Source organism: Danio rerio, chromosome 23 (genome assembly GCF_049306965.1).
Source record: "Danio rerio strain Tuebingen ecotype United States chromosome 23, GRCz12tu, whole genome shotgun sequence".
In the NCBI taxonomy this organism is placed as follows: domain Eukaryota; kingdom Metazoa; phylum Chordata; class Actinopteri; order Cypriniformes; family Danionidae; genus Danio; species Danio rerio.
In genome coordinates this window covers 663402-677013 of record NC_133198.1, presented here as the reverse complement: position 1 = coordinate 677013, position 13612 = coordinate 663402, and the positions used below count along the sequence as shown (strand labels likewise).

Sequence of the window (13612 nt, the reverse complement as noted above, 5' to 3'; positions counted from 1 at the left end):
TAAACCATCTTTCATCTCGTTTTACAACTAAATGAATGCTGAAGTCAATTCAACAGATTATTCATTACCTTACAACATTCATGCCGTGAAAGGAATCCTATGAAATTGAAAAAAGTCAAGTTTATCACTAGAGGAGAAACACTAGCTGAGCATATGTCATATAGTTTGCCTGCTTTGTGTTTTCAGATCTATTTGAGAATGAAGGGTCCCAGTGGGAGACTCCGGGCCGGGCGGTCTCCAGCAGTGGGTAATCCCACAGTGATAGAGGTCCCTGCAGACGCGGCAGAGAAGATCGTGAGCGACCTGCAGTATTACTCAGATTATACTCTGACCATCACTGCGTTCAACAGCAAAGGTGAAGGTCCACATTCAGAGGAGAGCAGCTTCAGCACTCCGGAGGGCGGTAAGGACTCGTCTCAGAGCATGTCAAACTTCTGTGTGTTCATTAATGCATGCGTGATGAACTCCTGCTGTCCTGCACGCAGCTCCCGGACCCGTGTTATTCCTGCCCTTCGACAGCCCGTCTGAGAGCGAGATCACCCTGCGCTGGGAAGCACCACACAAACCCAACGGGGAGATCAGAGGATACCTGCTGCAGTACCAGGAGGGTGAGGACACACACACACACACACACACACACACTGCAGCTGTGGGACAACAACACACCCCAACACTAACCCAACTGAGAGACTCAATTTAACTTAAATCCTCAAATCTATTTAGCATGCAAGTGGGGTTAGAGAAATAATCTAGCTTTTAGCTATCAAAGTGTTCACACTTGCGTTGATTTAGTTGTGGCAGATCATCCTTAGCCAAACCACAGGCTTTATTCTTCACTATAGTGGCTACCATGCAAATCTTGACATGACAGTACCCTCTTTGAGAGATTAATATGAATTATTTCATTGCAAACTGGATTCTGATTAGTCAGTCGCAACATTATAAGATCTGTTTTCCCAGATAACAACCGCTGAATAACACAGTAAATGCACAGCTAGTGTTTTTCCCCACTGATAATCTTCCGGTGAATGATTATTATGGCTATTTTTATTACAATATAATTCCTTTAACAGCATCGATGTTGTTATGTAATTAAAATATAATCAGTTAAATAGACTCAAGCATTCATTTAGTTGTTCAAGTGTTAACCGAGATGAAAGTGTAAATGCAAGCACCATCAGGATCAGCAGGCCAGCGCAGACTCTCCAATAAAAACCCTGGAGTGAAATAAATGTGCATATTTTAAAGACATGATGCTGAATAATGTCATTTAATGCAGTGCTTATTGTACATTTTAGGACCCACTTTATATCATATATCAATCAGGCAGTGAAGATCACTGAATTATGAAAGAAAACAGACCTTAAACGTTGTAATTTTGTAAAGGCATACAGTTCACCAGAAGTGTTGGAAATTAGAAGTCCTTCTTCATATATACCCTATTATGTGTTTAGTTGTGACTGGCAGTGAGAGCCCACAGCATGTGGAGTCCATCGATCTGCCGGCGGTGACGGAGTTCACACTGAAGAATCTGAATCCGGAGAGCCGCTACACCTTCCACCTCAGTGCCCGAAACAGTGCCGGCGATGGGGCTCCGGCCATACAGAGCGGCGCCACCCTGCTGGACGGAGGTACACTGCACATCTCTCATTCATTAGTCTGAGAACAAAAACAGATACACAGATGAAGCAGAGTTATTTAATATCCTGTGAGTTTTTTTCTTCTTATTCAAATATTTCCCAAATGATGTAATGATGTCAATATTATTCACCCCTTCAGCAATATTAGTGTTGGATAGTCTCCAGAACAAACCACTGTTATACAATGACTTGCCTAATTACCCTAACTTTACCCTAATTACCCTAGTGAAGCCTTTACATGTCACTTTAAGCTGAACACTAGTGTCTTGAAGAATATCTAGTCTAATATTATGTGCTGTCATCATAATTAAGAGAAAAGCCTCCTAATGAATCAGGAGTGTGAGTAGTTCTGAGTTCAACTGTATGTGTCTCCTCTGCAGAACCTCCATCTGTAATCAACATGACAGCTGGAGAAACCTCCGTCAACCTCAGCTGGGTTCCTGGAGACCGACATCGAAACGTTGGCTTTAGTTTCCGTTACCTGAAAAAAATAGGTAAGAGAAATATCTTTACCATCATACTATCAACTAACAGTAAACGAAGAGATGTTGATCACCGTCATCAAACATAAGCAGTAGCGGTGTTTCCATTGAAAGATGTGAATTAGATTTATGCGCAAGGCTGTAATATCACATAAAACTTCAGTGAATAAATCAGCATTTCCAGTCAGTGTTGAACAGAAGAGCATCACCTCCTCAGCTACTCTCCAGCACAGATATCACTGAGAGAAGTGGAGTCTGCGGCACTGTGGGGATTCTCCACTGTGCTGTTTGTTCTCCTTTAATAAATAAGCTGCGCCTCAGAAAACCAACATCAAACTAAATAATCGTGGTGAATGTGGTGGCTTTTGGAGGTGTGAGATGCTTTTTGGGAGCATGTGTAACCCCGCCGGTCTTGCGCCACCCAACCCGCTCTGAGCTGGTATCGAACCAGCGACCTTCCGCATGGGAGTCAGTTGCTCTAACAAGGAGGCTAAAGACCATGGCCTCTAGCGAAGGTCACTAGAGCAGCTTTAGAGGTCAGAGGAGTGAGGTTTACCTGCACAGCACTTACTAGCTGGCCTCCGCTACACGTGCACAGATGCTCAAGACAGTTCTGCAGCTAATAATATTATATTAATACTAATGTTTTCGCAGAGGGTGCTGAATGGGAAGAGTCGGAGAAGATCAACTCCACACAGGCCTTCTATCAGCTGCAGGGTCTGGATTCAGGCGTTATTTACCATCTGCAGGTCCTGTCCGGAAACACTTCTTATGACTGGGATTTCAAAACGATATACAGGCGAGGTACGCTCTCACGCTTATTTATTTACTGTTGTGCTTGTTGGTTATGAGCAACATGTTGTAAAAGTGCTTGTCCCTGTACTATTATGTTTAATGTTTCAGATCATCAAACATATTGGGTGAAGTTTGTTTATAAACTAATGTCGAGAGGATCACGTGCTTATGATTGCTTTCAGCTGGTCCCGCATTATTCAATTTATTATTCACCAATCAGACGATTCCTAAGCCACTATGAATACCCTGAGTTCCGTATCACAGCCATCTTCATTTTAAAGAACCCCCCTCCACCCCTACGCCTTCTCCTTTCCTAGATGGGTGGCACGGTGGCCCAGTGGTTAGCATTGTTTGTTGCCTTACAGCAAGAACGTCACTAGTTCTAGTCCTTACCAAGCCAGACGACGCTTCTGTGTTTACACGTTCTCCCCTTGCTCACCTGTGTTTCCCCCGGTTTCCTCCCACCATCCTAAAACATGCAGCTTAAGTTAATTGACTAATCCAAATCAGCACATAGACATGCTGCTAGTCAGTAGTTATCTCTTAAGAGCGATCACTATCTGTTCATTAACTACAGCAGGGGAGTTCTCCACATCTACCTGAGCTCGCCTTGCACACTGGAGGGAGCCGAGGGAGAACTCTTGAAAGGAAAACAAAACCCAAAACTACACAGCCCTGTGTAAAGCAATGTTTCCCCCCAAACCTAATAACTAGCTGGGTCACCCTTAGCAGATCAACTAGGGTAAAGTGTTCTTCAGTGCCCGAAACAGTGCCTGCTAATGCCACGGCCTCACAGAGTGGCGCCACCCTGCTGGATGAAGGTCAACTGGTGGATTAATGGATAAATGTGGATTTTTGTGTGTGTGAACTGCCCCTTTAAGAGTTGTGTGTTCATGTGTGTGTGTGTGTGTGTGTGTGTGTGTGTGTGTGTGTGTGTGTGTGTGTGTGTGTGTGTGTTCTCAGAGTTGCACAAGTCGCCTAGCAACTTTGCGACGGAGGGCTGGTTCATTGGTCTGATCAGCGCTCTGGTTCTGCTGCTGCTGGTTCTGCTCCTCCTCTGCTACATCAAGAAGAGCAAAGGAGGGAAATATTCAGGTGAGTGACTGAAGATAAATCATCTCTGCTGAGTTTACTGAAGAGACTTTGTTATGTAACTTAGGATAGCAGCACGGTGTCTCAGTGGTTAGCACTGTCGCCTCACAGCAAGAAGGTTGCTGGTTCGAGTCCCACCTTGGCTCCGGTTTCCCCCACAGTCCAAACACATGCGCTATAGGGGAATTGATCAACTAAACTGACCATAGTGTATGAGTGTGTGTGGGTGTTTCCCAGTGATGGGTTGCAGCTGGAAGGGCATCCACTGTGTAAAACATATGCTGAAATAGTTGGAGGTTCATTCTGCTGTGGTAATGCCTGATTAAAAAAGGGACTAAGGGACTAATGAATGAACATTCAGGTTTCTGTTGTGAGTTATGTGATGAATCTCTGTTTATTTGTGTCTCAGTGAAAGATAAAGAGGAGGGTCAGGGGGACGCAGCAAACCAAAAACTGAAGGATGACGCCTTCGGAGAGTACAGGTACACGTTCACAAACACACATCACATTACACAGAATCCATCAGGGATAAATCAGTGGATAAATGACAAAACGTGTGCTTTACAGGAAGTGGAATGAGGTCAAATGCTTTAACATCCAATCAAAAAAGAAAAAAAAGCGCAATTATTGGTGTTAAAACTTGCCCACATTCGAGATGCGAAAAAGCGCACACAGCGGCCTCTCGCGCATTCACAAAAACTGCAAAAATACATACCTCCCAGGACATAACTCACGGCCTCCAGAAACGTCCACGGGGCTACATTTTCAGAACGAGCCTGGGTTGGATTTAGTGACGCGGTGAGAGTTCCAGACTGGCATACTGAGATATTAGTTTCAAGTGCAGGGTGCTGCAGCTATAGATGTTAGTTTTATAAATGCTCAGTTCTTGTAACTTGTTTTGTTTTAACATCGCCCTGACATACGAATGAACACTCTGTGAATAAATATGCATTGTTTTGGTCATAAAATTAACATTATTAAAATAAATCAAATGCTTATTTCAGAGTATTTGCACAAGTCAGGATTCGAACTCTGGTCATTTGTGCACTCGCACAGTCCACTCGGCTACATGAGGTAGATGTTTTATTGAAAAACAAACTGCACAAATACGTACCTCCCGGGTCCTTTTCAATCAAACGCAGATTTGCCAGGTCTCAAAACGCTTCTCAAATGACTAAAGGCCCGTGCACACAGAGACGTTTTTTTTGCTCGCGTTTTCCGGCTACGTTTAACACCTTGCGACTAAATAACGGGCGCCAATGTGATCGTGCACACCAACGCGCAAAATGCCAGGCGCAAAAGCATCATTTTTTTTAAAAACGTCTCATGCTCGTTGTTTTTGACGCGCACGTCAAAATCTTCTCCACCAATCAGATCGGCACTTTAGCTCACGTGCACGGAGCTGCTGAAGTTACAGTAAACAGCACTTGGAGGCGCTTAAGCGCAAAACTGTTAACGCGAGCGCACATTGAAAAAGATGCCCAGAGGCGATATGAACGTGGAGCTGCTTACTGCACTGGTGAACAATAATCCTCTCTAGAGCATTTCTTTATCGAGCTGGAGCTGCTGCTTGAACCATCCATGCTTGTTCAAGTCACCAGAACGTTTTCCAACAAACAACTTCATCCCCTCCTCTTCCTCAGTGTTATAAGCAGGTGTCAGAAGCTTAAAGTTGTGTAGCGCCATCTAACGTCAAGGAGTGATTTTGCATTCTCGTCTGCTTGACGCCAGTGAAAAGCGATTGGGTTTAAATATGGAAAAACATCTTGTAAAACGCTGACGATAAACGCAAAACGAAAACGAAAAGCGTCCCGGTGTGTAGGAGCCTTGATGCTTTGAATCACTTTAGTCAGATCATGCTTTAACTCAGTGTTTTGAAACACTCTCGATACTGTGACGAGACGTCAGTTTGACGTCAGCCATTCCTACCCATTTTCTTAATCTTCAGGGTGATTGTTTATCTGATGATTCCCGATGTGGCACACAACATTGTAGTTCCCGATCTGAAGGGAAAGCATGTCTGTAAAGCTGAAAGCATGCTAACTTGATCAGACTGTCTGAGTGACTTGTGCTGTTTTCTGTCTCTTGATTCCCTCTGCTTTCACACTCACGCACAGATCTCTGGAGAGGTAAGACCTGTTTTATTTACTGTGTTCCTCCTGAACGTGCATGAGTCTGACCTGCTGTGTGTCTCCATCAGTGATATGGAGAAGTGCTCCATCAGCCAGCCGTCGGGGTGCGAGAGCAAGCGCAGCAGCAACGACAGTCTGGCGGATTACGGGGACAGCGTGGACATCCAGTTCAATGAGGACGGCTCCTTCATCGGGCAGTACAGCGGTCGAAGGGATCCACGCGGGCACGACAGCTCTGGCGCCGTGTCGCCGGTCAACCCCAACATGCCTCCGCCCAGCCACAGCTTCCCCACCTCCGTCACCGGGATCCTGGGGCCTAATTAATGATGCATCATGGGCCCTTGAGGGACTTTAGACAGGATAACGATTTCAGGACGGTCATGATTAAAAGTCGTCATCTGCAGACACTCACACATCGACACACACTCATTCCACAGAACGATTTCTCGTAACATTCCACCCTGAACACTGTTTACAGCGCCCATTCCTCTGAGTCCTCACCCGCTGTAGGGATCGGGGTCCTGCTGGGTGTTGCCGCAGCCGGTTCAGCATTTAAGCTCATTGCACACTGATGCCGAAATGTCCATGTTCAAAAATACATCTAACCTCAGGTTGTGTCAGTCGCATTGACACACTGCCTACGAAACTTTCATCGGTTTTCAATCAGGCGGAAGGCAAAATCCATCAGACCGTCACTCGCAGTACAGATCACTTCAAGACAAACACAGTGTGTGAAATAAAGACAGAGTGTGTAGGATGGTTGAGAAACACTGCTGTAGACAACTGTTTGTGCGCATGTGCGTGTGTGTGCTTGCATGTGTGTGTGTGAGTCTGCCAGTCTCTGTTTAGAATTCGTTTACAAACAGAACGTGTCAAGTGACACAAGCAAAGTACCAAAATGCTGCTGATTTCCTGAAGTAAACCTTTAGTCTCAGGACAATCCTACGCAGTTCTTTGATACGCTGAACTCTCCATCCTCTCGGTAGCATGCAGTGGATTGGATGAACGTAATATTTTGAAGAGGAATTGAATTTTTCGGGGAGGAATTAAATCAGATTTTTTTTTCGTTTGTTGCAACAGATTAATTAACACACGTCAGACTCCACGAAAATATATGCGTACAAACATTTCGGACTTCAGTGTGCAAAGACCTTTAGGGCCAGACTCTTAGAAATTTAGTAGGAGCATTAGTCTGCGCTGAGATTTCTAAATCAGTGTTTAGACCCAAACCCGGTGCTGGAGGCCTTCAATTCTGCAGATTAGCTCCACACATCCGTCTGGAGGATTCTAGTATGTCTACTGAGAGCTTGATAAGCTGTGTTTCATTAGGGTTCAGACTAAACTTATGTGTATTACCTAAACAGCGAGGTACCTGCCATACCTGAACCATACCTGAATCATACCTGCCAACAAGTTTTTCCAGGGAGTATCCTGTATTTCACATCCACCTCCCATCACCCTCCCGTTTTGTTATTTCTCCTGGAAATCTCCCATATTTCCAACCCCTGTACCATACCCCCAACACCCCATCCCAACAAGCCCATCTTTTTGGTATAGTCCTCGACACCCCCACTCATCAACTTTAGTATAGTATTGGGTTGCTGGCGCCGTCTGAAATTCAGTCCATGGTACAGTTACTGACACCACAACCATCCCACTCCCCTGGTTCTCAACTTTGTTACTCAGATTTCCCCACCCACATCCACACCCAACCCCCATCCCCCCCCCCCAATTCATCTTTTTGGTACAGTCTCCCACATCCCCACCGGTTCTTCAACTTTAGTACAGTATCCGGTTGCCGGCGCCTCCCAAACTCTAGTCCAGTGGTCACCAAACTTGTTCCTTGAGGGCCGGTGTCCTGCAGATTTTAGCTCCAACCCTAATCAAACACACCTGAACAAGCTAATCAAGCTCTTACTTGGAATACTTGAAACATCCAGGCAGCTGTGTTGAGGCAAGTTGGAGCTAAACCCTGCAGGGACACCGACCCTCCAGGACCAGGATTAGTGACCCCTGATCTAGTCCATGGTACAGTTACTAACACCAAAAAACATCCCACACCCCTGGTTCTCAACTTTGTAACTCAGATTTCCCCACCCACTTCCACACCCAAACCCCCCATCCCCCAACCCATCTTTTTGGTACAGTTTTCTACACCCCTACTGGGTCATCAGTTTTATTATAGTATCCAGTCAATGGCACTGTCTGAAATCCAGCCCAAGGTACAGTTACTAACACCACAAACATGCTGCGCCCCTGGTTCTCAACTTTTTTATTTAAATTCTCCCACATCACCATCCCCACCGACCATAACCCCCCACCATAAACCCCCCCACGTGCACCCAGATGCCCAGAAATTCATATACAAATGTTGGCAGGTATGGGTTAAACTATATAGTGCTCTTGCCGGAACAAGAGTTTCCCAAAACCTGCCAGAGACCCTTGGTGATGCCCCGAGCCTGACCCCTTCCCCTCTCCCCCTCACACACTCGATCTGAACACCACACACACACACACTCACACATGAACTTCAGGACGCCTTCCTAAGTCTCGTGAATGATTGGCTTTTTAAAAATCCTATTCCTCAAGAGCCTGATAAACGAAACAAACAGATCTCGCTGCCTCTCTGAACAATGCCTTATGTAGAAAACATCAGCTGAGATGTCTGCAGTGCTGCTGTACGGGGCGCACGCAGCAGAAACAATGTCCTGAAGGCTGAACAAGGAGAAACAAAATAATCATTCATGTTTAATTATGAGTTATGTAAAGCCATTCTTCTTATTCTTTTTAGTATTGACTTAATTTTTTACATGTTTATTGTTTTATAAAGGCTAATATATTTTGCTTTGTAAATATCTCATTTTTTAAGCTTCAGTCGTGTACTATTATTGTTTGTTATTTTGTGTGGGATGCTTTTCTAAATCCTTCATGTTTCTTTTATAATGCAGTGTGTAGAAACATTAATTATTCTACCGTCTCTCCGTCTTAATAATCAAAGTTCAGGGCCGTGTATCATTTGTATTGTTGCCCAAACGTGTTACGCGAGTATGTTTTTAAACTAATTTTTTTGATGCAATTGTTACATTAAATCCCTCTGGAGTTCATACAGCCGCTGCACTAAAGCCAAATTTTGTGATTTTGAAACTAACATATTATATATTTTTAACGGAAAACAAACAGCAGCTTTGTTTGCGGGTTGATTTCCTGCGGCGAATAACAGCATGTGGAGCTGTAGTGCTAGGCTAGTTAATGTAGTAGTGTAACGCTGAGGCTAATCCCGTCATACTGCCTTAGGGGCCGTTCACACAGAATGTGTTTGTTTTCCTTTTAAACACACTACTTTTCTATTGATTTTCAATGTAAACGCACACTTGACGGATGTGTTCGACTATTACGCTCACGTCTTGTGTCAATGTGTCAACAAACGTGAACACCACATCATTTAGACACCATTTTAAGTTAAAAGATCTTCAACTTTCATGTGCAGTGCTGCTCATCACTGTCAGTCCCACAGCTGTGGACCAATCAGAAGAGCTTGGAGGCGGTGCAACCATCCTGTTTATAGCATAAAGGTGCGATGACAACTTTTATTTATCGTTAAATCATGGCGGAGGAGACACTTATTGTCCAGATATCCTGAGTTGTATGATGGATCTTCAAGTGCTTATAACATATTGTTTTCCTATTTCCAATTTGTTTGTGGAGTCTGACCTCACATGAATCAGCTTCAGCATCCAAGCGCTATATCAAACTGTTTAGTGAGACTAAACAATAATAATAAGCGTTACAACGTTTACAAAGCGCTGTAATACTTTCAAAAATCATGATCGCAATATCCGTTGGCCGGAAAGTGATTCGATTTTTACAAATTGTTATAATAATGGTGTCTGTGATGCAGCAAGTCCGGAGACTGCTGTGTCATTCATTCATTCATTTTCCTTGGGCTTAGTCCCTTTATTCATCAGCGGTCACCACAGCAGAATGAACCACCAACTTATTCAGCATATGAGTTTATGCAGAGGATGCCCTTCCAGCTGCAACCCAACACTGGGAAACACCCATACACACTCATACATTACAGGCAATTTAGTTCATCAATTCACCTATATATACTCCTGGGGCCGTTTATATATCGAAGTTGTTATTTAGCTGCACCGTGTTGGTGTTTCGTAACATCAAATTTTTATGATGTAGGTCGTTAGCCCAACCCCCAACCAGGGAGAACATGCAAACTCTACACAGAAATGCCAACTGGCCCAGTTTGGAATCGAACCAGCGATCTTCTTGCCGTGAGGCAGTTGTGCTACCCACTGCGCAACCGTGACACCCCACCATGATTTAATAAAAAAAATCACTTTAATGTGAATAAAAGTGTTATAAACTAATATTTTCCTATTTTAACCGAGTATCCGCTTGGAGCCGGAAACAGTAGTTCATTCGTCACGACTTTACAAGCGGACGGGTCTGTTACTGTCCTTATTATAGTACAATCTTAACATTGCATCCGGTGGATTTCGCTCTGCATTGTTTAAAGCCCATTCCTGTGTGAAGCGTTTTAGAAACAAAGACCGTATGAATCACACCAAACACTTTTTTCTAACAAGACGCACCATTTTTTATTGGTTTTCTAATGTCTGCAAGCGTTTTGCTGTTCATGCATCCTGAGCACCTCTCATTTACCTGCTTGCTGCACCTTGTGTTTTTGCCCGTGCGCTCTGTGTGCCTGCAGTGAAAAACACAACACTGAGCAGAAAAAACAAGCTACGCCAGTCACGTCTTTCATTGTCCAATCAAATGAAAGTAGAGGCGGGGTTTCCCTTGAAGGGACAGCAGTGTTTGTGTTGTCAAGATGACTAAGGAGACTTTTAAAGATGTAGGAGTGACTAGCGGTCGCTGTTTCCGGCTATCCAGAGCTGTAATGCTTCACAAATCCACACTTTTACGTTTTACAATTATAACAATAGGCGGCACGGTGGCTCAGTGGTTAGCACTGTGGTCTCACAGCAAGAATGTCGCTGGTTCTAGTGCTGGCTGATTCGAGTTTCTGTGTGGAGTTTGCATGTTCTCCTCGTGTTGGTGTGGGTTTCCTCCGTGTGCTCCGGTTACAGTCCAAACACATGCGCTATAGAGGAATTGATTAACTAAACTGGCCGTAGTGTATGAGTGTGTGTGAACGAGTTTTTCCCAGTTATAGGTTGCAGCTGGAAGGGCATCCACTGTGTAGAACATATGCTGGAATAGTTAGCGGTTCATTCCACTGTGTCGACCCCAGATGAATAAAGGGACTAAGCTGAAGGAAAATGATTAATAATGTCAACAGCAGCGCTCGCACAGATTCAACATAAAAAGCAGTGCGCACTTCTTGTTTTCTTGTCAGCAATAACACATTCGGTGTGATCGGCCCCTTGCGGAGTCTGAGGACTCCTGTGCTTGAGCGTTCGGTGTCATGGGTCTGTCAGCTTGCCAATATTAACACTCCAGCAGTGCTAATCATGTACAGTAAACTCCTACTAACAAAACCAGTCTAATGAAATCTGTGTACAACCTGAGCTGGCGTGACTCTAGCTGTATGTGTTGACGGAAATTACGACGAACTGACGGCAGGTAAATAAACACGAAACTGATGGTTCACATTATGAATGTATTGCTTAGATTTCACCTTTGATACTTTCTGTTGTATTTATACTATATCCATGGTGTCATGCTTGAATTAGCGATTCCTCTTATTTATTCTCATGCTAAAATCGGACCTTTAGATTAGCGTTTAGAGAAAAGGTCTGAAATACGATGCAATTTTTTGAACTGGTCTTCTTCTGGATGAGCGAATGTTCTGAACACTGTTGTACTTGTGTGCGAAACTTGACTAAATGCATTTTGGGGGAAGCAGTGATGATGTCTTTACAGCCTTACTGATTTGGATTGAGGTTATAAAGTTGGTTTTATATTCGCACATTTAGACTTTCAATAAAACAGTAAAGCAGATTAGAAAGGCGAATACAGATGAATAATAATAATAATAATGTGGTTATGAATTATGAGATGATATTGTTGAATATTGTGTCTGAAATCGTTCATGACAACATCAGCACTATCATTGACTGTCAGCAGTGTTGTTCTCTGATAGTCAATGGCTGCCCTGCTGAAAAATCCAGCTTAAACCAGCCTAGGCTGGTTGGCTGGTTTTAGAGGGGTTTTGGCCACTTCCAGGCTGGTTTTCAGCCATTTCCAGCCTGGTCAGGCTGGGAGATGACCAGCTAAAACCAACTTGACCAGCCTAGCCAAACTGGCAGTCCAGCCAAAACCAGCTATATCCAGCTTAAACCAGGCTGGTCTAGCTGGTTTTAACTGGATTTGGCTGGAAACCAGCCTGGAAATGGCCAAAACCCCTCTAAAACCAGGCTGGTCAACCAGCGAAAACCAGCCTAGGCTGGTTTAAGCTGGATTTTTCAGCATGTTGATCATTTGATTGACCTGTTTAGAGTTTAACAACAATAATTTTCATTATATTGAGAAGATGATAGACTGAAAGCGCAAATATAAAACCGTCTATACCTCCCTCCGTATGATGAGTGTCTATTCATTTGTACTTGTTAGCTGTTTTCTTTTATACTGTCGTTCATTTCTGGTGCATTTGCTGGCTCTATCCAAACAGAACCACACATCCCGGCAGTAATATAGACTTTGAGTTACCTGATATCATTTAGCACACGTGTCGCTCATACGCCCTCCTGAATTGTACTGTTGAAAGTCATCCTGGTTAAAGCAGAATATTTACAACAAATGTATGTAAGATTATGTAGCCTGTGTACGCATTCAAATCTATTTTCCTATACGAACCGAGTGAAGCGGTGGAGTCCAGTGCATGGCTTTACTGTAAAGACCTGAAGAGACGCGGCAGCGAGCACGTCACCTTCCTTTCCTGCGTTTTTTGGGATATGTTGATATTGTATGTAACCGTCTTCTTACCTCTGCCTTCTATTTGTACGATAAATGACAATAAAAAGACGGCTAACAAGTGATATGTGAGCTGTGGTGACGAACGAGCGGCAGTCACGATGGGCTGTACAAAAACAGAGAATATACGCAGTCAATGATGGAGCTTGTGAGCTGCAGTGGTACCGTGTGCTGTATGTGCTGAACAATACTCAATAAAACAACATTAATTATGCAGAAAAGAACACCTCTTACCTCGTCTGATGCCTTTTTTTCCTTTTTTTATATGATGTATTTAACTTTTTTTACATCCCAGCAGTGACACAACGTCATAAGACATTTAAATTAAGTTAGATTTAGGTGTTGACATCAGGTGACCAATGTCTAGCCATAGCTACGTTATTTTGTGAATAACGAGGACAAGTTGATATTTGGTTGATTTTAGGTTGTAGAAAGTAACCAAAATCCAACGTCGAGCCAACCAATGTCTTATTGACGTCCAACAAAAAAATCCAACATCTGATAGACGTCATAGTGA

At 43.7% G+C, this 13612-nt stretch overlaps 1 protein-coding gene across 5 annotated transcripts in view; it reads left to right on the top strand.

Moving 5' to 3' along the window:
- l1camb (L1 cell adhesion molecule, paralog b) overlaps positions 1–13321 on the top strand; it is a 46593-nt gene extending 33272 nt beyond the window's left edge. For 2 of the 5 annotated variants that reach the window (XM_068216667.2, XM_009296546.5), the window contains exons 20-28: positions 187–403; positions 486–608; positions 1455–1631; positions 2021–2134; positions 2777–2926; positions 3881–4012; positions 4419–4491; positions 6127–6138; positions 6210–13321. In XM_068216667.2, coding sequence (XP_068072768.1) covers positions 187–403; positions 486–608; positions 1455–1631; positions 2021–2134; positions 2777–2926; positions 3881–4012; positions 4419–4491; positions 6127–6138; positions 6210–6465 — 1254 coding nt within the window. In that variant the 3' untranslated portion in view covers positions 6466–13321. 5 annotated transcript variants of the gene reach the window in all.
- The last annotated feature ends 291 nt before the right edge of the window (positions 13322–13612 follow it).